This window comes from Callorhinchus milii, unplaced genomic scaffold (genome assembly GCF_018977255.1).
Source record: "Callorhinchus milii isolate IMCB2004 unplaced genomic scaffold, IMCB_Cmil_1.0 Scaffold17, whole genome shotgun sequence".
In the NCBI taxonomy this organism is placed as follows: Eukaryota; Metazoa; Chordata; class Chondrichthyes; order Chimaeriformes; family Callorhinchidae; genus Callorhinchus; species Callorhinchus milii.
In genome coordinates this window covers 14,523,944-14,551,888 of record NW_024704758.1, presented here as the reverse complement: position 1 = coordinate 14,551,888, position 27,945 = coordinate 14,523,944, and the positions used below count along the sequence as shown (strand labels likewise).

The 27,945-nt window shown below is 38.3% G+C and overlaps 1 protein-coding gene across 2 annotated transcripts; it reads right to left on the bottom strand.

Moving 5' to 3' along the window:
* Positions 1 to 37: 37 nt before the first annotated feature.
* On the bottom strand, positions 38 to 27,727 carry immp1l (inner mitochondrial membrane peptidase subunit 1). 2 transcript variants are annotated; one of them, XM_007887784.2, is made up of 8 exons: positions 27,697 to 27,713; positions 24,521 to 24,563; positions 14,805 to 14,855; positions 12,518 to 12,654; positions 11,365 to 11,453; positions 10,804 to 10,930; positions 506 to 616; positions 38 to 299 (listed from the first exon to the last, which is right to left on the bottom strand). In XM_007887784.2, the coding sequence occupies exons 4-8, from the start codon at positions 12,638 to 12,640 to the stop codon at positions 249 to 251; spliced, it is 501 nt and encodes a 166-aa protein (XP_007885975.1). In that variant the 5' UTR covers positions 12,641 to 12,654; positions 14,805 to 14,855; positions 24,521 to 24,563; positions 27,697 to 27,713; the 3' UTR covers positions 38 to 248. The 2 variants fall into 2 exon arrangements, with proteins under 2 accessions (XP_007885975.1, XP_007885974.1); XM_007887783.1 differs by lacking the exon at positions 14,805 to 14,855 and having other exon boundaries at positions 27,697 to 27,727.
* Between the last annotated feature and the right edge of the window lie 218 nt (positions 27,728 to 27,945).

The window sequence follows — 27,945 nt, the reverse complement described above, 5'->3', positions numbered from 1 at the left end:
ATCACTTGAAAGGAAATGGTCTTCAAACTATAATTTGTCCCTTTTGTAGCATAATTTATCTTTATTATAAACAGTTCAAGTACAGTGCATTGTTTCACAGAAACCACTAACACTTTATCCACTTGCAAAGTGCTTGTCAACTCTACGTTAGGAAAAGAACTGTTGGGCTTGTGATATGACAACCGAAGGAAAAATTCTTTCACTAAAAAACTACATATTCTTTGTCTACTTTGTTTTTGGGGAAGAATTCAGTCATTAGGGCTTTCTCGCAGAACACCAAACTCATGTAGAGGCCAAATCTGTAAGATAAAATCATACATACTGTAATTATTAGGTGCTTGAATGCTACTCTGGCTACATTTTTGAAGGCGTTGTATAAATTTTGGAAATTTAGAGCAACAGGAAATTTTGTGTAAATTTCTCTGCATGCATTTTTTTGTTGACTGAAAGTACACACTTGGACAATTAAACACTACTCTGTATGTCCGGAGCCACCATGATTTACCTTGAAACATGCACGACCCCGTATCAGTGCATAAGGAACTGGTCCATAATTTCTGGAATCAGTGGAATTGTGGAGGTTATCACCCTCCAGCCAAACATGGCCTTTTGGTACCTAAACCAAATAAAACAATTATCAAAAATGTTTAACTGAATCACATCGAGAAAATAAGTTAATCCAAACACATTCACAAACTAAACTGATAAGGAAAATAACATGGCTGTTTATCAGCCACTCTTTACAATGCTATTCTTTTACAACCAGCAGAGAAGCCCACGGCATTGATGGACCTCTGCACAGCCAGCGACTTCACTGCCGTCTGTCTGTCACACGTGCACTGCAGGCTGATCAATGACAGTGCCGTGTTCAAATCAATTGCACAATTGCAAAGAATATAGTAAAAAAAAATACTCAGTGAGGAAGGCACGTTGGCACATTAAATACCAAGACATTAGGATTAGAGTACACTAATACAGTGGAGCAGTTAGCAATAGTACAAGCACTAACACGTCACCAAGAGTGGGACTGAACCTCTTGGGACTATCCTTGGACCTATCCATTGTGTCAAATTTGGGAGGAAGGAAAAGGGATCACGTCAGTCTTTAGATATAGACAGAAATATTAAAGGTTTTATAATATTAAATTAAAATTAACACAAGTGCCATGGTCAAAATAAGATCAAAGCAGTTTGGTATTATCATGCATTAAAGAACAGGGCATACTTCTGATGTGGAAGTAAGACGGAACAATATTTTGGCATCAGTTATGAACAGATCATTAACACATTCTAAGAGTTTTGTAATGTGATTAAGGGTAATTAAACCATGATTAATGGAGCAGGATATGAGGCAAAGGTGAGCAAGGTCACCTTCCACCCAGTTGGGACTGTCAAGATCCTATCAAATTGATTCCAGAATAACTGCAAAATAACATTAGCAGTGGCACTGTTAAACTTTACCAGCCAGCAAGGGCCATCAATGTGGTCAACCAATTCTCTGCTATCCTTGCTCAATGCATGTGTAACTGGACGTAAACAGTAGGAGGTGTGTAACAATGTAAACTGCACATCCTGGGCAATGCTTGATTTTGAGTTTAAACTTTAGTAATCATTCTCTTAAACAGAAATGCTTCTGCTTTTCATAAAATTCAGAAACTACTTTTCACAGCAGCTGGTTCCTGACAATTTGCTCATCATCCTTTGTTGGACTCTGCTATTAATGTTACAATTAATGCAACAATTCCAGTATCCAAATGTTGGGTTTGACCCCAATGTCTTACTTGAGGGAATTAATAATGAGATTTGCACCAGCATTTCATGTGCATGACTGTGACATTGCCTATTGCGAGAATGTGTGATTGGACAAGAAAATTGACTGGGGAAACCAAATAGCATTCTTCATTGACACCAGCAACATTTTCAGTGGTAAAATTGATGGGCATTCATTGCGTTTAAAACTGGAGGCAGTCTGTGTTCTTTTATAAAATAGCTTTAGAAAACAGCGCACTTAATCAACATTGTTGTGCTGTCTTGAGTAAGAACGCTCTTGTGGGCTATTTTAACCCTCCTAAAGCAAATTATTGCTTGTGTTTATAAATAATTAACAGCCTACTGTAGTACAGCATCGGCTCAGACAATGAGAATATGTCAAGAGTGCTTGCTCTGTCCCTGGTTCTACAAAAAGCCAGTTAATGATATAAAACAAATTCGGGATGAAGCTACAAGGGTTAGAGCAACATGACAAGGTCATTAATTTATTAGACTTCAAAAGGGGTTATTAGAATTTTCATGAAAGATCTGGCCTGCTGTCACAGCCACAGCAGGAACAGGGCGGCCATACAATGATCAGCGTCCTGGGGCCTGCACCAAGGCTAGACCTGCCAGTGGGCCTGTGAAGAACCAAATGGTAATTGATTGTGACATCAATTATGAATAATCTCATCACTTTATCAGAGTGGGCTTGTCAGGGCTTTAATTAAGCCCACGGTTCTCTGTACATGCATCAGGAACAACACATTATATTCTAATAATGGTCATCAAGAACCAGCTAAGTCTCTTTTCATGTTTTGCAACTTAATGATCTAGACCTACAAATGACAAGAACCTCTAATTGCCTATATGTGGTGTGTATTATCATTGTTACAAATCAGAGGTTAAATGTTAGAAAAAACTGAGTGATGAATAAGGTCCAAAGGGTACCTCCATACCAGTATTACACGGTAACTCTGGGCTCAAAGGTATATGCACTAAATAAGTCAGATAATATGAACGCTGTAGCATGCAAACTGTTTCATTTAGAGCATTCTTATTAAGCAAATATCATTAGCAGTACACATACATATTGATTGGTAGTAATGTAGTCTGTAAATACCCAATAAATTAAGTTGTTAGTCTGTCTCTAGCAGGTGATAAGTGACCATTGATCTCCTTAGGATAGGGTCTACATTTCCGTAATAGCAACAAGAGTATGGAAAGGCTACCCAATCATGCTAACGGCACTGATCTTTCTATTGCAGTTAGTTTTCATGCATCACACTATAATGAAGTACAAGTGCAGACATTAAATTCTGTTTACTTTCTAATACAGTGATGCATCAATTTTCATGTTACCTGAGAAGTATGACAAAGGCACCAATTCTTATTAACCTACATATTCGGCATTCAAATTCAAATTTATTGGAAGGTCTGCAGAGTTGCACTACATCAACAGAGCAGCCCTCCAGATAAAAACAGCTGAACTTTCATTTCAACAAAAATTACCCTTCTACGAAAAAGCAAACATGAAAAAGTTAAATTTAAAAAATCTATGAAGGAAACCGTTGCAATGACCTTTGAGCTAACATTGGCACATCTGGCTTGGTGAAATGTTAATGGACAGTCAACAAGCCAACAACCGTAGCTTCTTCCAAACACAGCTCCTGTTTTCTTCCATCAGCTTAGCACTTGTCTCACTACAGGAACACATTTTTCAGTTCACTGCCAGCTACATCTCTGGACTTGCTCTGTTCACACGCAGCTTGTCCTCCGAGAAAACAAACAGGCAAGTATTTGCTAGTGTGTTACAATGCAGTTGATCAGCGCGCACGATAAGCTGCTGTACACTGTTGTACTTCTGGTAGTTATCACCTCGAATTCCCAAGCTAAAATTTAGTTTTTAAACAACTTGGAAGAAAAGTGCCTGCTCCTTTTATCTTGCAGCCAACACAATCCTTTCTGCCTTCATCATAGAGCACAGATCATTTATCCTCACTTGAAGTTCACACAGACATATACACATTCCAGCAGAAGTCACTGAACAATGATCAGGAGTGGGAAAGCTGGCATGATGGGCTATCTTTTTCTCCAATGGGAGAAAAATTCACCCCCATGTTTCTAAGGAATTTATTTCTAATGAATATGTTACAGCTTGCTTGCTTCTACAGATTGTCCCCGAGATGGAGATTTCCATGTTCACCATAACCAGCTGCTTGGAGCTACAATCCATTGCCTCTCTCCTCCTAAAATTGAGCTCTGTTGGTGTGCGAAGCTGCATTATTGTAGCAATTTGGTGAGAATCATCTACAAAACATTGAACATTTTCAATAGCGTTATACCCCGGTAATATGACTTGCAATCTTATTGTTGGGAACTCAGTACTGGAGCTGTTTAACTGTCAGACCAGTCAATACCAGAAAGGTTAAAGTTTGATGTCAAATGTCACACACAATCCAATACAGAGATTGGTTTATCAGATTAACTAGCTGTAGATAATGGGTTGTTGACAGAGATGAAATCTAGTTTTGCACACTAACTCCATGAATTGTGTGGGATTTTGTCTATATCATTTCAGCTGTGGATCATAATATCCCACAGTATTATAGCCGTTCTAATTTCTTAAAACTCAATTTTACAATATTTCAGAAGAAATTCAATATCAATATAGCTGTGTTTATATTGTTCCATTATTTCCCCCCCGACACCAACCTAATCGAATCCATATTTCACGTTTCTGGTATACACCTTAATTAGAGCCAATTAGATGACTAACTCAAAATGATCTCCACTTAGTGAAACTTAATATATCAGCTATAATAAAAGGAACCAGTCAAGTCCCTCATTAAGTTGGCTCATAATCTCCAAGCAGTGGAGGTTTTTGACCCGACTGGCCTTGGTAAAAAATCTGGACATTTGCTGCGCTGACTGACACAATAGTAGGATGCGATGGGAAGCCTACAACCAATGTCAAAAATCATCAGCAATTCCTGCAGAGCAGCTGATGAGATTTGACACATAGACAAGAAAAAATTGTGAACCTAGACGACATCTTTACACATCGCAATCAACATCTCTGGTCAGGTTCTCTGTCAAAGAGATGTTGAGTTTCCTCTCCTTTAAACTTTCCCGGCTGCACATATCTAAGTATCTACTGGTAATAATGTAAATTCAATTTAGTTTTCTGCAAATCAGACACTTGTATCCAACAAGCTCAAGGGTAGACAACCAATACGCACAGACCAATCATTGCAGAAAAAAAAACTTGAGAAACCTGAACAGATTTTGTGCTTGCAAACGTTCAAACTGATCCCTTTTCTTTTTAGGACTAGTTTCAGAAACATGTTTCAATTTAAAGGCTGGTCAAATGTATTTGGCCACCAAACAGTCAAATTTGTTTTTTGCAACCAAATATCAATGCTGTCTTTAGAAATATGGTTTTATATATTGTCAAGTTTGAGAAAATGCTAGTTCAGTTGACCCATTTCATTTTAAGTCTGGTGAAATAAACTTAACAAACATAGCCGCCAAAAGCTTAGATAACTGAGTGCAACAGTATGGAGCATTGGTTACCAGGATAATAACAACATGGACAACAACTTCATTGCAATTGCCATTGCTAACAACAGAAGTGTGTTACTTCGTTCATTTTGACACAGCCACAATTTCTTTTCATAGACGCTTTGCAAAGTTTATCCCATGGTTTCCATTTCAATATAACTGAAACTCAATGACCGGCCAAACAGACCCTGGAACCATAAAATATAAACACATCTGATCTCTTTTCACTTTTAGGGATATCAAAGGTAGAAAAATATTTCAGTTAGGGCTCCCATTCCGTTCTTCTTTAAACTCCAGCAAAACCTAATTTTGATGTGTAACAAAAGAAACTGTTCCCCTTCTGCCTTATCCTCACTGAGATCTTGCAGAATGCCTTCATCGCTGGTTTCATGGCCACAAATGTAATTGCCTCATAGCCTGCGGGTGTTCATTTAACAAAGGAAAGGGTTTTTTGAATAAACCACAGGTGCTACCTTTCTTGATTAAAGTGCAAAACAACGAAAGGAAGTAAAATATTATCCTGCAACGAGTCAGCACTGTAATGAAATTCATGTCTTTGACTAGCTAATTAAAGAGGACCACTAACCTCAAAGCATTACTGTTACATTGCTGCAAAATGGATTGTCGTCTAGTCAAATTTACTTTCTTAAAAGGATTGTATTTCAAAGTTCAAACTACTTGTCATGGAGTACAAAAAATTGTTTTCTTTAAAAGGCTTCCTCCCATTTATTCACTTTTTTCCTTTATGTCTGACTTCCCACAGACAACCATGGACAAAATGGCAGGTGATCTACTCCCAACTCTCTTTGAATTCAACACAAACCTGCCCACTGGTCGTCTATTACTCTAAACTATGGACAATCACCAGTTTTACATTGAGAAATAACTTGGATCTTGCCGTCTAGTCAGCAGCCAGCTTGGAGTTTGAACTGAAATAGGTTTTGAATAATTTACAGCATTTTGAAGATGGTTCCAATAACTGTAATCAAGTCTATTGTGGGAATGTTAGTTTGTACAAGACACTGGTTAAGCTGCAGTTGAAGTACTGCTCTCAATTTTGGGTGCTCCATTATGGAATGGATGTCAGCTCCATGTGGATCTGGGTCTGCACATTTGTATAGCGCCTTTCACGTCAGGAGGACGTCTCAAGGCGTTGGACAATGAGTATTTCGGACTCGAGCTAGGGTTCGGGATCAAGGAGGATAGGGGGCAGGGGGGAAGGAGTGTAACCGAAGACACAGTCGAAGAGGAGGGTCTTGAGATATGTGTTAAAGGAGGCAAGGGAGGGGGCAAGGCGGAGGGGCTGTGTGATGGAGTTCCAGAGGGTGGGGGCAAAGTAGCTGAAGGGTCGCCTTATATCCCCTGTGTGATGGGAAGCCAGTAGTGTCGGGTGAGAGTGGGGTGATAGGGTCATGGAGCCTGGTTTGGGAGAGGACATGGGCTGCGGAGATGGAGGATTTAGTGGATATTAAGAATAGAAGATACAGCAGAGATTTACTAAAATGATGCCAGGTATAGTTGTGTGGAGAAGCTGGAAAGACTGGAACAGATATAGTGAAGTGAATAGCCAATATAGATTTTCAACATTATAGTTTTCATTAGGTAAATAGAGTGATTATTATTATATTTATTACCAATTCAGTAATAAAGGGCCATAAATTGAGGCATCATTAAGATAAGATTAAATATTGAATAAGGAACAAATGTTTGAGGTTAATATAAGAAGCACCATTAAAAAAAGTTACAAATTACTACCAAGATAAGTCTTAGGTGAGAAGTATGTTTGGTTTCTAAAGCAAACTAATCCTAACAATATTTTTTAATCTAACAGGCGAGTAGCAATGGATCCTATTACACCTACTGACAAGCAGTATATATGTACTACTTGTGTTAACCGATATCCACATCAACAAGCAATCTCAGCTATAAACACCACAGGCAGATGTTGTGTTTGACATAGATGACTGCTTCAGGGTTAAATGCTCTGAGTAAGCTTTGCTATTCCTCCCCCTTCTTCTATCCATAAACTAACAGAGTGACATTTACCTTCATACACAATTATGTTAGTCATAGACATCCAGGATGAATGGGCTGTGTCACCTCAGCAATGAACTCCACTTTAGCCCAAGAGTAAACACATTTCTCCCACATCAGCGAATGCTAGGGCATTAGCAGTTTGCTGTGATTGATTGTGAAGAAACCATTGCTGTGAAACACATGCGTAGCTCAGTCCTTTATCACAGTGAGTGGCAGGAGAAGCAGTTCCTTATTTACAGATCCTAGGTGAATAAAGTGACATTATCTGGTTCTCCTCCTGTTTAAGTGACAAGTGGGTTTATTCTATCAACAGTTTATGATGCTGAGAGTATTTTAATCTGATGGCTCTGTGAACAGAGGAGGCAAAATAAACCAGAATCTTTGCAAGCTAGAACATATGGCAAGGTGAGGCCTAAAGCTAAAGTAAATGGTTTTAAAAGCACAGGTGATGAAAGCAGTAGTTTTTAGACAAGAAACATTTTAATTATAATCCTAAATTAAATATCAATGCTTTCCATGCCAATCATATAGTTAGCAATAAATGCTCAAATTACATATTAACCTGGTTTCGTTATTCCAGATGACCCAAGGTTTCAATTTTACAGTCTATTTACTTGATTAAGTAGGACTTTAGGACTGAAGGGTCATACAATCAGTGACCTACACCGTACAATTACATTGAAGACTGCAGAAATAACTCGATGACCCCAACACTCTATTCCACTTTCTGTTCAAAATGCTCCCCCTCTGGAAAAATATATTTATGAATATATCTTTCAGCTCAGCAGTGAATCCCCACCCACTCAGTTGTGGCTACAGTGGCTTTTGTTTCAGGGAGGAGCCACATGATTCCCAGAGCACCACCCAGAGCTTAATGGTGGAGGTACTTTGGACAGGCCTGCAAGCTCGCTCAGAGCTACACGAGCCCAGACACCCACCATTGCAAGCGAATGTTACAATTATGAGCCTTGCATCTGATATATTCTTTTCTACTAGAGGATATATTTTACAATAAAAATTCCTCATTCCCTACCCTTTAGCCGCAATTATAAATTATTATATGTTATCATCTGATTACTTATCATCATTTTCAAAATTACTTGCCATGCAAATACAAGAAAAACATTTCAAATTACTTACAATAGCAGATAACTGCTTAGCTCAATGAAATTGACTCTTCTGCCTCTTGCAGTAACAAGTAAAGTCTCTAATACTGCAAATATTCTCTGAATAACCAATGTGGAGTCCTGCAGCTCAGTGGTTAGAGCACTCGCTTTGCAAGCGAAACACCTGGGTTCAATTTCAGGCAGAGGGCGAAACCTTGGGCAAGTTTCCTTACTCCACACACCTAATAATAATCCCTCCAAAACAAAACAAAAATAAAAAATTGGTCATTTTCAATCCACGACTGTTTGTGGGACATTGCTGTGAGCATTTGGCTGCCGCGTTCGCCCACAAATATACGGTCAATTCACTTTACAGTATATTCTGTGAAGCGCTTTGAGACAACTAGAAAACGTGAAAAGCGCTATATCAAATGCAAGGATTAATAATAATAATAATAATCCTTGCATTTGATATAGCGCTTTTCACTTCGGGAGGACGTCCCAAAGCGCTTCACAGAACACACTGTAAAGTGAATTGACTGTATATTTGTGGGCGAACGCGGCAGCCAATTGCGCACAGCAATGTCCCACAAACAGTCGTAGATTGAAAATGACCAATTTATTATTGTTTTTGGTTTTGGAGGGATTATTATCAGGTGTGTGGAGTAAGGAAACTTGCCCAAGGTTTCGCCCTCTGCCTGGAATTGAACCCTGGTGTTTCGCTTGCAAGGCGAGTGCTCTAACCACTGAGCTGCAGGACTCCACGATTATTATTATTATTAATTTAAATCAGCTCTCAGTAAAACACTCTAAACTAATTCTCATGATATCCAAATTTATCATTTATGATTGAATTGATGCCTTGAATTACTAAAACTTGCATTTTACACAAGCTTAATTGCCCTGAACCTTGTTGCTAGTTATGAAATGTGAGTGCATGTGAAATGTAGGTATATTGAGCGTCAGAATTTTGTTTAGCACCAAATTGATAGACCATTAGGACAATGAACTGTAAATATCTGAGATATCAAGCATCCTTGAGAATAGCTTTCTTTAGCAAATGGTCCTGTTCTAAATAGACTTGAGGACCAAAGATGCAAAAGTACCCCACATTGGTAAATTTAACAAGAATATTCTACTCTCTAATAAGACGACATAACTTGGTAAAAACATAGTCGTTACACCAACACAATGCATCAATTCTAGGTTGTGCATCACATTCACCTTCAGCAGAAAAATAGCTTTAATTTCTACACAAATTTTTCATATTTTGGAAAACATTTTGTATTTATTAAAGTCAGATTATACAGCATGGCCCTCCCTATTAGAATGCACACTGGTTGAGTGTGGGTTCGCTTTTAGTGAAGATTTCCTGTGGATCTTCACTGTACCAGAAAGTGTGGTAAAGCTGGATTCTGGTGCTGACTAGCCGGCTTCTCATGCTAAATAAAGGCCCACTCTTCGGGTTATGAGGTTGCTGCTGTAGTCAGGAACTGCACACTGCAGTGACCTGCAACAACCCAGAAGCAGGATCGTTGGCCAATTTTTTTTCAGACTATTATAACATCATGTTTGGGTTCTGAGACACTGAGTTCTAACAGAGTTGCCTTGTACTGAAGAACTTACATTTAAAATATGATTATGATCTGTTATCTCAGCAGCAATTAAAGCTTTCAGCTTCTGATATTTTGCTGCATTTCAAATATATTTCTTGGAAAATTACAAAATAAGAGTCCAGTGGGCTGCAGACAGAATTCAACACCTTTTTGCAGACAAGCCTGTGTAAAACACTGATTAATTTACAGCATTTCATAAGGCAAAGGTACATTATAGGATTAAGGTGTAAACCCATATTAACACCACACAAGATGTCAATTATTGTAGTATACAAGCTTTATGCACCCTCTCACTTACTCAAAAAAACCTGCTGGATTTAGAACAATTCCTGCTCAGTCTTTGTTTCTTTTATAAATGTACTTTCTCTCCGAATTCCAGTTTTCTCATTAATCACCATCCCACGTCATTCACTATTCCCTGACTGAAAAGACAGGTTTCCACTACACCAGAAGAGAACTCCAGCACACAATTATACACAAAGGAAACCATGACCTAAGGTAATTTAAGCAGCAACTACTTCCCACTGAAAGAAGCATTGGANTTTTTTTCACACACTTTCTTGGTTTAACAGGTGGAGACAGACTTGGCATCAAGGTAAGAAGATGTAAACAGGCCGAGTGGATCATGTATTTGGATCTAAGTAATAAACCAAAGAAAGGACTGAAAGGATGCTTGTTGATTCAACCTCTTGTTTCTATGTGATTGTTAAATCGCAGCATAAAGATACTCACATATATATGACTCCTAAAGAGATCATGTAGGCCACTCGTACACACTTTGTCTCCTTCCAGACCAATCAGTCTTTTGCAGATGCTCATCTTGGGGTCGTTTGGATTTTTAGCAATTATAATATCACCTCTGAGGACATAACACAAACAGTTTCAGCGAACATACATTTATCAACAATCTACATGTGTTGTGCAGTCAGTAGTATAGTGTCTGCCTTTAAGGTGGTAGTGTACTGGGGCTCATGTGGTATCCTCTAAGTGCGTGACTGTCTTTGCAAATGCAAAGTCACAAGCTTTTGAAAATATTACTTTGTAAGGAAAACACAAAATACACTAGTTTACAGTTTCGCAGTATATATTGAATTAAATAATGGAGGATTATGTTACCAACACAACGTACACAATTTATTTTCCTGCAACTTTTCAAATTTGATAGGCTCATCAAAGGAATCTTCATGAATACTTAGGAACATAAAATATTTTTAAATAATGTCTTAAACTGTAGATAGATTAATTAGTGATAATCAAGAGACTGCAGAGATTTCTTATAAACTAATAACTTACTTGTCAATGCGGTAAAACTGTCGACTGAGTTTTTCACAGATAATTACATCATACGTCCTAATTGTAGGCTCCATGGAGGGGCCAGAGCACTGGAAAATAAGGAGAAAAGAACTCATTATGGTTTTAGATGAATATTTATTTTGTGCACATGAAAAGAAGCTTGTGATTCCAGAAGTAAAATAAATAAAATAAATCATGAGTATGAGGGCACGATGCGATGGTAATACTAACTCAACCTGATCCTTAGATTGCAGATACAGTATATCTAAATATCACTGAGAAATCAACAACTTCCCTGGTAACTGAGTCATCTGAGGATCACGTCAGAGGTTCCTAAAATGAAAACAGTGTCTAATAGAAGTCCTTGTGTGTTGAAGTAAGAGGTGGTTAAGCTGGCTCCAAAGAGTCCAGTTATGTTGCTTTCCCCACAGTGAACTGAAGCTGGCAAGCAGATAAGACAGTTCTAATTGACACAATGCTGTTTAACAAATCTGGACTGTTGGACTCCCACCTCATACACCTGGCAATCTCACAGAAAGATTTTCTACTTTATATAATAACATGAGGATACTCAGTCCAGTGCTCATGGCTGACAGTAGGAAGATTATTAGTAAATATCAAATATAAGAAATACTCTATGACAGACCCTTAGGGAAAATTCTATTATGACAGACTTTCAAGCAGAAGGATGTTTTACTGCTGACGCTACCAATGAATAATCATTATCGAATGCCTGAAAACACTGACCAGAACTGATGCAAAAATCTTTGATTCCACATCATAAAATGTCATTGCCAATTGTATCACAGGCCTCCTTCAAACAATGTTTTCTGACATATTTGACTTTTACTCACGATAGGTAAAGATAGAGATTCTAACCAAAGTGAGGAAAGAACAACATGAGGACTAATGGCAACAGATCATAATTTGATTAGGTTACCTTGTTCTCTGCTGTGTTATTTCTAAAGGCCAATAAGCACATGCACTTTCTTCAGCAAATACTCTCAAGTGGTTCAGTTGAAAGCGCAATAAAATCAGCTCTGATACAATTCTCTCTCATTACGAACATGTAAGGATGACCTTTCTCTATTTTAAGGTATGCAACAAAATATGTTCCAATACTAGAGTAGTTTATTGTGTATTAAAAACATACCATAACGATTTCTCCAAGGTACTCAAAAGTGCAATGCACAATGCAACCATATTGAATAGTAAAGCCTGCTAACCCCAGAACTCTTCTAAAGAATCTTCTTAACATGGCAGGTCCACTCCGCATAAATTGTCCAATTCCTGGAATCCAAAATAAAAAAAAATGTATTATCAAATTATCATAAATATTTTTTATCAATATCACATTTATTTTATCAAATGGATTCATTTGAAACTGAATTTCTTAAATATTTATATAAACCAATACAACAGTATCAGAAAATTCATTGAAACTATAATAATAATCTTTGCATTTGATATTGCCTTATCGCATCACCGATACATCTCAAAGAATATACTGTAAAGTGGACTGACTGCGTATTTCGTGGTTTGTTATATAAGAGCAATGGTTTAGCGGATTGGTGCAGTGAATAGCTGAGCCATGTAACCGCGGAAGGCCCAGGTTTGACCCTGACTCTGGTGAATTGTTGATCTAAGATAAGTGGCAATAGTGGCACTTTCAACTTGGAGGAAAAATAGCTTCTCTTTTAAAAATTCTTTTTTTTTCGTGGCTTTCACATATTGATGGGTGCCTAAGATCATCAAAATTATCTAAGATCAATTTTTTTCCTGTACTTTTTTTCAAAAAAGGATTATTCCTGACACACTGAGAAATTCATGGGTGGGGGGGGGGGGAGCGAATGCTGTTGGTCATTCATGTGACAAAGTTGGGGGTGGGCCAGAGTTCTGGAACAAAGCAACACAGAGAAGACTGTAGTGGATGAAGTATGAAACAGCAATGAAAAATATAGTAGGTTTATGTGTGAATAATAGTCAGAACCAATCTGAATGTGTCTGCAATCAGCGTAAATAAATATTGTCAAAGAATATGGTAATAAACTTGGTCTAATCAGGTTTAGATCAGTGTCAAAATAGATTATCTCTTCAAATGGTCAGGATTTACACATGCAAGATCTAAGGTCCCAGAAAAAAAAAGCTAATGTTGATGTCAGGACCCCAGAAAGTATGATTTGGGAAAATAAGCGGGAACAATCTGAACACAAGCGCTCAAAATATGGGAATTAGTTGGGGTAAGTCATATTGCTAGATTGTCTTGGAAAAATGTGAAAGTTATGGAGATTTGTATCAAGAGTACTTAAATGGTGTCAGTGGTTGCAATACATAGAGTGCCATACATCACATTTCTTCATTGACACTAGAATATGACTTGTAGTTTTTAATAGAGCAGCTATATGAGAATATCACTTAGCAATATGATACGAGTGGATACTTATGTGAACTTATCATAACATTTCTTAGAATTCTCCACTGAAGTATTACTTCGGGAGTAAATTAGTTGGACTTAATAGTTTTGAATTTTCTTTATTTAATCCCACAATGTAATTAGAATTCTTCTTAAAACCTTTTTTCCCTCGGTGACCAAAATATTATTCAAATGTTTCATGTTTATATAAGAAATCTGTTCTAATGAAGAACGAAAATACAAAATAACTCTAAATTGTGCTAACTTAATATAGAAAGATGTACATTGTGGCTTTTAGCTTATATATTGTAACTAATAAGTTGCAATGGGTGTTTGCATTGAGTTCTAGGTTTACAAAAATTAACACAGCTTACATTCAAATTTAACAGTAAAACAGAAATCACTTTGAGCCCCTGACTGAGATCCAAGAGAATGGGAAAGGATTATTTCCCAGTCACTGGCAGCAAGATTGCCAGGTGCTTCCCAACATTTGAAGGTGCTACCAATAATCCCATTACATTTCCACTAAATCTTACAGACATCAAAAATGTCGCCAGGGCTTTTCATCTCATGTCTTTAAAATGACTGGAAGTCACTTCACCTGAAAAAAGTAAAATCCACATGCAGCTGCTACTTCAGCAACCAGTGGATGCAACGAGAATGGCAAATGTGATCCAATTTCACTGTGGTGGTGGCCTCTATTCCCTGTCCAATAATACATCTGTTAGAAAATCCTAGAGCTACAAATCAAGTTTAATCCTACCAGAGACCTCATGTTGGTCTTGTCTTCCAAACAAGCAGCAGGTTCTGGTTGATTCTGCTGCTGATTTCTGTGAGCGTCTGGGGATGCTCTCAAATCCCAGCTCTACTAAGAAGAATAAGCCAAGGATCACATAGCATGACCTCAAAACCCTGATATGACTATATTCTGACCCAGGGGCATTCATTCTAGGTGAAGATTAGAACTTTGCATAATAAGATTACACGGCAAGTGAACGATATCAAGGGACTATCCATATGCACTTGCCTTGTTTTCTATGGCCGGGCTTTGCTTCATACTAAAAGAAGCTTGTTCCTTCTGTTAGAAATGACAGGGATTCACATAAATTAGTTGATCATTTCAAGCTTTAATATAGCTTCTATTACATCTCTTTTACTGACAGCCTCTTTGGAGATCTGAACATTATTCTTTTATTCTTTCACTATATCATCCTAATTTTAATTTGCATGTGCACAGATTTTGCTACCAATTTTCACCCAGATTGACTTTACATGGGATTATAAACTGCTATGCGCATATTGCAACAAAGAAATTAATAGTTTTCTTGTTTAGTCAAAACATCTCGTTTTTGCTAAATCATGTGTTTCATTAAAAAAATTCCCATTAAATTCAAAAGCTAGTGTCATTTCAAAAATGACTTTTCAAAAAAATCAAGTAAAATTATAATGCCATTCATTCTGTAATGATCTTTCAAGTAATTTTAGTGAATATTAACTGCAACACTAACTATATCATGAAATGATCACATAATTGCTGAACATTATTGAAAGGTGCCTATCAGTATATTAGTACATAAAGAAAATGATGTGTTTGACTGTTGATCCTAGGCTGAAAGAGTCAATTCAATGTCCAACAGTTGAAAACCAAGTCTTGGGAAGCATGTGGAGAGCAACGATCACAATTCAGAACATATTATTGCTCACGCTGTATAGATTACTGGTAAGGCTGATTTTAGAACACAGTGTGCATTATATACTGTATCTTAAAGATGGACATTCTCCACAGCAGTTAGATATACAGCAGATCTTAACAGGGTAAGTCAATTGAATTGTTCATCTTCCACAAATTAAAACTAGGTAAAATCATATTGAAAACTAAAGATTAAAAACTAAAGTTTTAAGTATAAATTGTATGTCTGTTACAAACTCAAGGGCTCAGCTTTGTAGGAATTATTATGGTTTATCCATAGCTTCTGATAGCACCTGACATCCATCATTATTCTAATCGTCCTTATTTATAAACGTGTTATTTCAGACTTCTTTCAACGTCTTGACTTGCTTCTCTAAAAACTACAACTACCTGAAATATCTTTTTATTGACAGTTAAATTCAAACAGCTTTTTTAACTGTAGATTAGAACTGACATTTTTCGCTTTTGAGTATGGAATTATCTTCAAGTTTGATCAAAGAGCCCATTATCAGAACAATACATGACACCTTACAAAAATTGAACAAATAGGCTTCAAAAATCTCAATCCAACGCTTATGTAATTGAACTGTTTTTCTGTCACTGATCAGTTATGACAGGGAAGCTGCTGTTTTCTTTCCTTATTATTTAACAAACAAAAAACACCTTTCGTCTCATGCCCATGAATGAGAACAGCAACATCCATCCACTTTTAATCCCCAGTCTTCAAAACTCATGAATAAAAATGAATCGTTTCACTCGAACATCCTAAATATGCTGAGCCTATTAGACAAGAACAAAAGCATGTGCACAAAAGAGTTTTAATAAATTTCAAAGACTGTCAGAACAGCGTTCTCATTTAAATTATAAATTACAAAATATGCAATGAAGGCTCTGGACTGCAGTGCAGTTAAGCAGATTACACAAAACCCTGCGTTCAGTATGATAATGTGCTCACTGCCTCCCAGATGGAAGTCTGAAATAAAAAGGCTATCACAGTAGCAAGGGAAAACTCCTTGTGATCTCTAGTCCCTACACTGCAGATGACAGCCAAATAGTATGTTGATTATTCTGTTTGTGTTGCTTAGCTCATTTAATACAGGATAAAAGTGATGTGATCCGCTGTGGATTCAATAGGTTCTACTGTGTTATTACTCTTAATGTAATTAAACCTTTGATTTCAACTTTACTATACACCATATTACTATACTGAGATTATTTTGGAAGGCACAAGCAGCATTTATATGTGGCATTAGCAACCAGCAGATTTCAGTGTGTGTAAATCTACCACAGGACAGTGAGGAAGTAACACACCATCAATTCCTTGTTGGTAAGCAGATACTTACATATGACATCAATCTTAAATATACAGGCTTTACAATGCTGAAGGAAACAGCGCAAGTTAAACAAGATGGCTTGCAAGAAATTATCTGGTTCTAAACCTGAATCCTGTGCGATCCCATAAAAGAGAACAGAAGATCATATCATTTAGATGAAACTCCTTATTGGCTTTTAGCTGAATCAAGAAAACACTCCCACTCCTTTTCATCTTGTAGCTTTTAGACTACCATTTGCAAAATTATTCAATTTACATTCTAATTCTAAGTGATATATACTGCATTTAGTATTCTCCCCAAAACATACTATCCATTGATAAACTTAAGTAATGACAATGCAATTGTTAATCCTCTTGTATTATCACATATTAAGGACATGGAGAGCATGAACAGTCAGCATCCACATTGACAGCTGCTGTTGGCACAAAACATAAATATGGAATATCCCCTCAAATAAAATTAAAAGAGCATACAAAAGATATCAGCGTATGAATTTAAAATTGGCAATTATTCTTAACCAATGTAATCATATCTCAGGGTCCAAAGGGGAGTAGTCAAGTTTGTGGACATAGAGACAGTTTTGAAAGAAAACGAAAATCTCTGTTAAAGCACAGTGATTCACACAAAATAAGGAAAGTTCATCTAACACATCAATGATTCCCAATCAGAATTCACTTGCAATTGTTAGCTTTAAGAAGCTAAACTTTAGTAGTGTTCTGGGGAAATCATTTTTGCCTCTCCTCTCAACTTAGTATTTTTTCTCAACTCTCAACCTGGTAGAAACCAAGTTTCCAAAGACTCACAGAAATATTTGTAACACTTTTGCTTAATAACAAAATATATTTATGGGCAATAAAAGATTTCAACAATAGGACACAAACACTTGAATGTACAATCAAGTGTTTACAGACAATCATATGCATCTTCCATAGGGTCATCATAGATAAGAGTCTCATCTGTTAAGAGTCCACTGGTGATTTCCCTTCATTTCTCCACCAAAGACCCAGTGCACACAGAAAAAGGCTCCATACATCAGAGGTTTGTTACACTTGAGATCACTGTGCACTTCAAACAAGTGCATAGCAATTTAAGTACAGGCAAAATACTTTGCAATAATCTGGAGCCTAGTTGTCACAGCGGATAGCCTCTGACCTTGATGTGATACACATATAGTAAGACTTTGTGCTGGGCCAGCATGTCTCACTTCCAACTTTCATGGAGTCAGAACCAGCTCTATTTTGATAGAAACTGATGTGTCATTCTATCTTAATGGTGAATCCATGAAGGGTATCTCCATTGAGAAACCCTCCCAAAGTTCATTTGCATCATTATATAGATAGATATATAACACCTGTAAATATGGCATCCACAGTCTCAATGAAATATAATTATACTCTGATATGTCCACCTGGAAAGATTAGTTCCGTTTTATTCACACCACATATTTGTAAATAATAACCAAATACTCCTTCATTGCTTTAACACATTGCATATTTACTGCCCACGGGGACTATGGTCTACACTGATGTATTTGTTTTTATGAATGATTTAAATAAAGTTTAAGGTAATAATCATTCGAAGTTCCTACCATTAAATAATAATATGCTCTTGTGACCACCCTGCACGTAATAAATTGTTTGGTCACTCTTATCCAAATAAGGTGGAAAATAATCCCAAATCCATTTAGAGATATCTGGAAGTGGTGTGGTTGACAGCAAGACCACAGTGCCCTTTGTTAAAAGCTGCCACTCACACTGTTATCAAGTAATACCTTGCAATCTCAATGACACAGCTTTTCAGAACAAAAGGAGATGGGATCAGTGGAATAGGGAATATTAAAGAATCTGAGGAAAATATTCAGGCTGAATTATAGAAACATAGGTTGGGATGAGGGTAGTTCTCCATATTCAGAGCTCAAACCTGTGTCTCCCCTGGATGCTGACAAATTACTTAGCTGGTTCCTTCCCTTTCTATTTCTTTTGATTATGCCCAGATAGCATTACCAAAGCAGCGCTGCTACTGCAAAGACAGTAGGCAAAATACTCTGGATCTATAGCTAATTGATTTGTGAGTGAAAAAATAGATCATCAGGAACTTATTCTGCTGATGTCATCTGAATGTTTCTAGAATATATTTTGTGTGTATATATATGCATATATATCGAGAGAGAGAGGAGAGAGAGAGAGAGAGAGAGATACATAATGTACAGGATTTTACCAGAAACATCTGAGAACTGAGAAATAATATAACACAGAAATCTCAGGCACGATTGAGCTTTAAAATTGAGCACTCAACTTTTCTCCACTATCAACGGTCAAAGGACTTCAAAACACCGTGCAATTCCGGCTCAATTGGTCCCAAAAGAATAAAGGTTATTTATTTGAAATCTATATTAAATGTTTTTCCATTCAACTGAGTCAAAAAAAACTTAGCAGACCTGTTCCCAAATTCCCATGAATTCCAAACCATTAATTTCTGTGTACATACAATAGTGTTAGATAGACCCTGGGCTATTATAATCTAATTTCCTACATCCCTTCTACTACATGCTGTAATCATGTTTTTCTTTGAGGGGAACTTGCCACATGATTATTTAGAGAGCCTACCCATTTACCAAGCTATACAGCACAAGCAACAATTTAGTGCGGTAACTATTACACTCACTCAATGTGTGTTTGAGACCAAAAATAACAGCCATCTACCAACCTACAGTGAAGACGGCTTCAGTATCTTAACCAACTAAGAGAATCAACTGTATCTTAATTATCTAACTAAGAGAGCATCATTCTGACCCCTGCTCCTCAGGCTACCGTGCAAGCAAAAAGAAAGCTTAAAATGCATTCATTTATTAATAGCTAATTTTTCTATTCTCGAAACAAGTGTTCTTAGAAAAAGACACTGACATGGCAACAAATTATTTTTCATATTAGTCTGGTAAATATTATAATTTCACAGAGTATGAGGCAAGTTCTACGAACCCTTTCACTTATTCATGTACATTTAATTCACTGAATCCACTGAGTAAAAATAGAAGCAATTATTCTTCCCACAGACCGCATTTATTTACATTCTCTCTCCCCATGAAAATCACACAGTCTGGGTTCAGAAATGATTTTCAGTTTCTTCCAGAATATCAGGAATAAATGCTGTCATTTTACCCTGGGAATCACCAATGCTTTCAAGTGTTGTTTACAACACTCATGGTTCCCTTCAATTTACATCCTCATTTATGTCACCCAAAGATATATAGATCAAAAGCTTTTGTTCTTCTAAAATGCATCTTGTCATTCCAAAGCACCCGTGAATTAAGTCAAAGTCTAAACCACCCTCAGCCTGAATTCCCAGGATTAAATATTCCTATCAGTGGTTATTAGTCTCTAAAAAACACTGTTTAAAATTCACCCCATTGTGATCAATAGAAAGGTGCGGAAAATGAAGTCATCTTCTTTGAGATCATAATCCCCAATACATGCTGTGAGGAATTTATGAGCATCCCAAGAAGCAAACTACCTTGTTTCAGTGCACAGCATGTCACACAAGGGGGTTAGGTCACATGCCCTACCTAGTCAAGTGACACTATACTTAATCCAATTTAGTGAATATAAAACTTCAAATCAGCAGATACAAATTTCATCGCAGGCTAGGAATAATAAAGAATAAGGAAGGAGGATTTACAGTATGATGGCATACGCTGGTAAGAAGATTATAAGTACAAATAGCATTGTTAACGAGTGTTAAGTTTCCTTTTCATTAATTATCAATCTTTGTAGTTGACATGAGGTAAACCTTCCAAATCATATGCACAAGTGAACAGAATAAGGAAATATGCAACACATAATTTTGTACATGTGTTTTATTAGACAGATGTAGTTAAATGATATGTACCATATTTAAGGTTAAAAATAATTGACAGTACCAATTTTTTTTAATGACAAACTCGTTGGCTACCAATGTGTATATTCTTCATGAACATTTTCCTTTGATGATCTCCATTTCCATCAGTGCAAGCATTTGTCAGTGATTGTAAAATTCAAAAAGACTCGAGGAAGTTAGCAGCAAGGCCTCAATAGTCTTTTTGTTCAGTCTCAAGTGCCCTTGTATGCAATTCGAAACAAGTACTTTAGGTTCCAATTTTCTGGCATTTTTCAAAATCACAAACTATGAATGTGAATGAGGTTGTAAGCTGCAGAACCATTGCTGCAGTTATTAACTATCCACCAATGCTGGGATTTTAGCTATTTATTTTTCTGATGTTCTGCCTATGTAGAAAAATATCCTACTATGCCTAGCTTCCACGTAGCGTTTATTCAATATCTGAATCTAGCGTTTGTAATAGCTTCTTTCCAGCTTCTTCATGCATTTGTCAAACCAAGCAGTGACTGAAATGTATCTGGACGATTAGTAGCTTTCAGGCCCCGGGAACATGGTACATCTTTCCCTCTACTGTCCTTTGTCCCCATTTATAGTCTCTCAAAGATTAACATTCATGTCACTGCTCCCAAGCTTGATCTGTCACACAGACAGATTGCAAACATTTCCAAACAAAAGACCTATAACAATAACTGAAACTATTTTCTAACAAAAAGAGACTGGAAATGTTATCACCACAAATACGAACAGTTTACCATGATTATCTTAACTCCTTGCCACTCAACAGGTCACACTACTTGGTTACCAAACGAAAAGCAGCTATTGATTCAAAATGTATTTTGATGTAGGTCTAACAGACAACAATCTGACAGAACCTAGAAAATTAAAGCCATATTACCAGAAAATAATACTGTCCTGTGCAATGAAATGTATGAGCAACAGATGTACAGTATCTGGAATCTGAGGCACCATTCAGAAGATAAAGCAAATTTGAACATTTTATGCACTGCTTGATACAGCAATTTGCATTCCTCTTGAATTTGAATTACTCTCCTGACTGGAAGGTTACATCATTCTTTGTTATTATATGCATGTTTTGAAATTTCTAACCTCCTCGTTAAAAGTTTGGTTCCAAAATCAGTGATTACAAGTGGAACAGTTGCAGAATAAAACCGGTATCAATTATTTTGATAAACCAGGCACATAATACATAAATATGTTGGAATTGATGTTAATGATGAGGAAATATACCATAGTACTTAACACTATTCTGGAGAATTTACATAATTAGCTGCAATGGACGTTATATACTGCTTTACTGTAAAAGAAATACAGTATATTATTCACATTACCACACTGACAGCTTACACATCAGTACGTGGTAATTGGTAATTTAATTTTATCTTAGAAAATTAAGAAAGAGGAAGCATTAATCTAACACTGGTACAGTCTCGGTCTTGAAGATGGTGACCAATTACCCTAGAGCAATCTTATTTCCAGCTTTGACAATGCTGAGAACAAAGAAATTGGATATACTGCATGGATATTATCAGGAATCCAATGCATTTATAAGCAAAGGACTATATCTCATAATTCATTGAGAAAAATAAAGTTATGGGAATTTCCAGATGGAGGCCAAGTGGCATTCATGGAAGCCTCACTCTCCCTTGGATATTTGGAGATGGGTTCCTGCATTTGTCAAAACATTATGAATTTAGTAATTTCTTCTTGAAAACCAATGGTAAATTTAGCAAAAGTGCTCCTTTTCCCACAACCTGAAAGGTGCAGCTCTAATAGACCCATAACTGGTTTTAACAAGTGTTAAAATGATCTGGGTTTTAACTTCCAAAAACTGTAACTTGCGAAGTTTGATTGATACTGTCAATCACTGAATAGTAAACACAGTGAAATGCACAACCCAGAAATGTGAAATGTCAAGGAAGTTACTAATATTGACAAATTATGACAGTCTGCTAGTTTTGCCTTCATCCAGGTTTGCACAGTGGAAATGTTGGAACATCAACCTCCTGGATTTTGTGACACTTTCTGTAACTGACTCTTTCAGCACTCATTCCGATTTCTGTTAAAATCTGGACATGTGTGAACAAAACACTGATATTGTCAATCTTCTGTAGGACACATCAATTTATATATGCTGGCAAATGACAGTCAGTAAGATGCAATTTAAATAATCAAGCTTGACAATTATTCTATTCAACTGTAAGTGGCACTGCACTGCACTGGAAGCTGCTTATTATCATATCTCTTCTATCTTAATTTGATCATAAAATTACAAAACTATTTTCTATTTATATCTATACATTCAAGCTTGTTTTCTGTCATAATACAAATTGCGTTGTGTCACAATTTCTAGATTTCAGATATTTAACAAGCCTGACATTTAACATAATGTCATTTTTACAGAGTCCAACTACAATAAGATATAATCACCTAACCAAGGTCTCTGTAATGAATTATAACTGTGTCACTAATCATTCTACCCTCTGGTCTATAATTTATGAAAGATTAAATCGGTGGTTCACAAACATTTTATTTGTTACTTTCCTCCCTCAGCAATTCCTTCACTATTTAATTCATCTTGCACATTACCACTCTGTGGACAGCACTTGCTGAATTCTACTGCTCCAGGCCTTTAAGTCACTGTTCCAGATAATTATAGAATAAATCAATCTCAATCAGTGACTGACTTGATTTCCATTTTAAATCTAACCTTTCCTTTAAATAAAGATAATTATGGGCTTCGCCCATTGGCTCTGTGGATGAAGACCCTGCCCCATATGAAACACAGAATTGGTCGCAGATTCAATTTCCAGTCTGTATGCAGTTAGCCAGGCTTATTCATGGCACTAGTGAGATAGAACTGCAAATTGATCTCAAAGCCCATAGGCTGGGGAGGTAGGAAGAGAGAAAATACGGCTCTGAATGTGTTTTGATCTTAGATCAGAACAAGTAGGAATGAGTGTACTGTCCCGTATGGTTGAATAGTCTGCAACCTGGCAGTCCAGGCACACAGATAAAAATGAGTACTTGGACAAGGTACTGAAGAACACACACTTTTTGAATAAATATTCAATAGAGAATCCAAGTTAGTACTGGCACCTAACCAATAGTGGGGCGAGCAAGGCGAGGGATGTGAAGCAGACCGAAGCCCACTGAGCGGTGGGAGCGAACAGGGTGGTAGGGAGTTAGGAGGTCTGAGAGGTAGGGGGGGGAGCAAGACCGTGGAGGGCTTTGAAGGTGAGGACCAGGATCTTGAACTCTGTGATGGGAAGCCAGTGGAATTGGACAAGGATGGGGCTGATAGGGTCGTGCAGGAGAGGACATGGGCTGCAGAGTACTGGATGATCTGCAGCCTGTGGAGGGAGGAATTGGGGAGCCCAACAAGCAGTGAGTTTGCATAGTCGAGCCTCGATGTAATGAAGGCGTGTATAAGGGTTACCTCCGTTTGTTGAATTCATTGCTTATGAGGGAGCTGAAGTCTTTCAGTCTCTTTTTCTCTTTCAATTAATTAACTGTATCTACATTTTCCAAACAAGTTCACACTAAGAATCTTGTATTTCGGCTGTCGAATGCTTTTTTCATTTGCCCCTTCCAGCACCTAGTCTCTTGACATCTACATTTGATGGTTACATTTCTATTCTGCACTCCACCCGCCCCCCACCCCCAAAAAAAATGTAATGAATTTCAATGAATCATAAAGCTCAGTAAGTGACTTCTGGTCATGGTTTGGTAAGATTCAATACTTAAGCAATAACTATTATTATGATCTTAAATAACTTTTCACATACCATTTAAGATTTCAAAAGATGAAACATTTGATTTACTTACTAATTGTGCATTCTTCAGTTGTTTTCAATGTCTTAATGGTTCACTGATTAATAAAAGCAAAATTAAAAGAATTATTTTAGATTCAGCATTGATTATTCTCAATGAAAGTTACCAGTAACATAGTATCACCTCTCACAATATGCCACAATGGGGACACCTGTGTGGAATTTTTGTTGCCAACATCATTGTTTATACTGAACACAAATTTAATTTGCTCTAGTAATAAGCAACTATTCTTCCCCCCACATTTAAGTCAAGTCATATTTTGTTGTGGTCTTTCGATTGTTTAAAAGAAAGCAGAGAGAAAATAAATCAGAACAAATGTGGTCATTGATTTTTATTTATTTTGGAACAAATTGAGGAGTTTGAACTCACTAGATTAAGCTCTTCCTGCATCGTAATAAATAAAACACTATTCTGTCAGGATCAGGGTGCATTATAATCTCATTAAAAAATAATTACAAAATAAAAGATAAGACATGTGATGATGTTTCAGTAGCACAACATTGTTTGACTCCAAACAGAGGGAGCTTAATTCTTAGGGAATTCTTGTCACTCCAAATTGCTTATGTCAGTCCGATGAGATTTGTCAGCTCTATGCAGTGCTGCGAGATAGAGTACCATATTGAATAAAGATGGCCCCTCTTGGGTGAAGGAAGAAGCTGACATTGCTCCATGCCTCTCTTGTTAGTCAACTGAATCATGCATCCTAATAGCACAGTCTGCAGCTGCAGAGACACCTGCGGAGTGCATCAACCTGACATCCTGCCTGGAGCAGGATGTATGGTGCCAAGTGGCATGTGAGGATAGAAATGGAGAAAAAAATGGCAACAAAGAAAAATATTTTGGAAATGCTTTTGAAATTTTCCATCGGAATTTGTAAACAGACATATATTTGCGCATGCCATGACATTTGTACAATAGCAAAATTAGCAAACCAAATAGAAAAAGTTGAAGTACAACTTATCAATATTTACAGCCACATGCAGATTTCAACGAACACTGTTCCTGTACCAGTGATCTAGAAAAATAACAGTGAAGAAACCTCCCATGTGTGCAAGGAGGAAAGCAATAGAAGTATACTTATCAACAGAATGGGGACAGTGATGTTAACTTTTTATAGGTTGCTGCAGGCTATGCATGCCCACTACCAAAAAGATGTTAATGTGTTTATCCTGGAAAAACTCAAGATTTTAGCATTGTACCAGCACGTGTGGTGCAAATATTATTTACTGGTATGCAAACAGAGTGCAATAAAATTCTAACACTGCACGACTTCTGAGAGAAGATTTAATGTGCTGCTGCTTAGATTTACCAGTACCTAGCCTTGGCTTATTGGTACAGATGCTTTGCAGTCAACATGATCAAGTGGTATTATCCTGATATTCTTATCTTGCATGGGAGAAACAGTAAGTAGGATCAATTCCTGACCAAGACATGGAAGGATTTCTAAATAATAAAAAAAACTCGCCTTTGGTACAGTGCCTCATGTCAGGACGTCCCAAAGCCTTCCAGGATACATTGTAAAGTGCAGTGGTCGTGTGTTTTGTGGGCGAAATGCAGCAGCCAATTTGCACGTAACAAGCAAGCAACAACAAGTTGCATTCATGTAACGCCTTTCACGTCCCAAGGTGCTTGAAACAGACATTGAGTGAAAGGCCAGTTTTATTTGGAGGATTGTTGGCCAGGACCTAAGGACAAATGCCCTTCTCTTTTTGAATAGTGCCAATGGACCTTTAATGTCCACCTGAACAGGCAATAAGGGGCCTCAATTTAACATCTCATCCAAAGCGCGTCAACCTCCCAACAACGCAGCACACCCCCCGCACTGCCCTGGAATGACGGCTCAGCGGACATGAGGTCCGAATCCCCACGTGGGGCTTGAACCCACAGCCTCCTGGCTCAGAGCCCAGAGCGCTAACCGACTGAGCCAGCATTTAGAAATCCTTCTTTGTCACGGTCAGGGACCGGGACCCATTTACTTCGCCTTTCGTAAATTTGTGTTGATATACTTTCGTTAAAGTCTCTCTCTCTCTCAATTGTGGAGTCCTGTAGCTCAGTGGTTAGAGCACTCGCTTTGCAAGTGAGAGACCTGAGTTCAATCCCCGGGGGGTCAGGGCCAAACCTTGGGCAAGTTTCCTTACTCCACACAGAGCCTAATAATAATCCCTCCAAAACCAAAACAATAATAAATTGGTCATTTTCAATCCACGACTGTTTGTGGGACATTGCTGTGCGCAATTGGCTGCCGCGTTCGCCCACAAATATACAGTCAATTCACTTTACAGTGTGTTCTGTGAAGCGCTTTGGGACGTCCTCCCGACGTGAACAGCGCTATATCAAATGCAAGGATTATTATTAGTAGTAGTATTATTATTATTATAATTGCTAAACTCTGACTCTTGGCCCCTTCTGGATGTTGACTACTCTTCCAACTATGGGGGAGTCCTCCTCCTCCTCCTCTCTTCTCCCTCTCTCCTTCTGGCCCTCACATTCTCCCGCCCTCTTCTCTCCTCCTCCTCCTCCTCCACTTCCCTCTTCTTCTTCTCACTCTCTCTCTCTCCTCTCTTTTCTTCCTTTCTCTCGTCTTCTCCTCCTCCTCCTCCTCCTCCCCTCTTCCTTCCTCACTGTGACAGGTCCCGCCGGGATATAATCCTGGGGTCCGCTCCCGCTGCTCGCTTCTCCACAAGGAAACGGCTGCAGCGGGCGGGAGAGCGGGCCAGGCCGGGCCGGGCCAGGGGAGAGCGGGCCAGGCCGGGCCGGGCCAGGGGAGAGCGGGCCAGGCCAGGCCAGGCCGGGCCGGGAGAGAGCAGGCCGGGCCGGGCGGGGGGAGAGCAGGCCAGGCCGGGCCGGGGGAGAGCGGGCCAGGCCGGGCCGGGGGAGAGCGGGTCAGGCCGGGCCGGGCCAGGGGAGAGCGGGCCAGGCCGGGCCGGGCCGGGCGGGGGGAGAGCGGGCCAGGCCGGGCCAGGTCGGGCCGGGGGAGAGCGGGCCGGAGCCCTTCCTCCTCCTCCTCCTCTCTCCTTCAGATTTAAAACGATCGAACAGTCGAGGTCAATCAAAGCTTTAAAGAAGCAAATGTATAAATAAATATATAATATATATATATATATATATATGTATAAACAAGGACGTCGCCGGGGAGGCGACTGTGCAGCTCGTGTGTGGTGTGTGTGTACCTTCGTCTCCTTTCACACGACGAGGAGGGGGAGAGGGGGGGCAGGAAAGTCCTGTCAGACTGACTGACTGACTGACTGACTAACGGTCACCAGCTGCTCGCGCTCTGACAGCCCGCGGCCGCGAGGGAGGGGGCGGGCGCTTCCCGCGCGGCCAATCCCATCCAATCGCCAAGCGGCTTCCACCCACCGTTCGCCTCCCAACCGGTCGCACGTCTGTCAGAGCCCTTCCGATTGGTTCCCCCCTCCTCC

Excerpts from the sequence above, each read along its gene's own strand:
- immp1l (XM_007887783.1), bottom strand. The coding sequence starts at position 12,640 with ATGCGGAGTGGACCTGCCATGTTAAGAAGATTCTTTAGAAGAGTTCTG. Across the intron at positions 11,454-12,517 it reads ACCTTGGAGAAATCGTTATG|TGCTCTGGCCCCTCCATGGA; the intron begins GTATGTTTTTAA and ends CTTATTTTCCAG. Across the intron at positions 617-10,803 it reads TCTTTAGGAGTCATATATAT|GTACCAAAAGGCCATGTTTG; the intron begins GTGAGTATCTTT and ends TATTTGGTTTAG.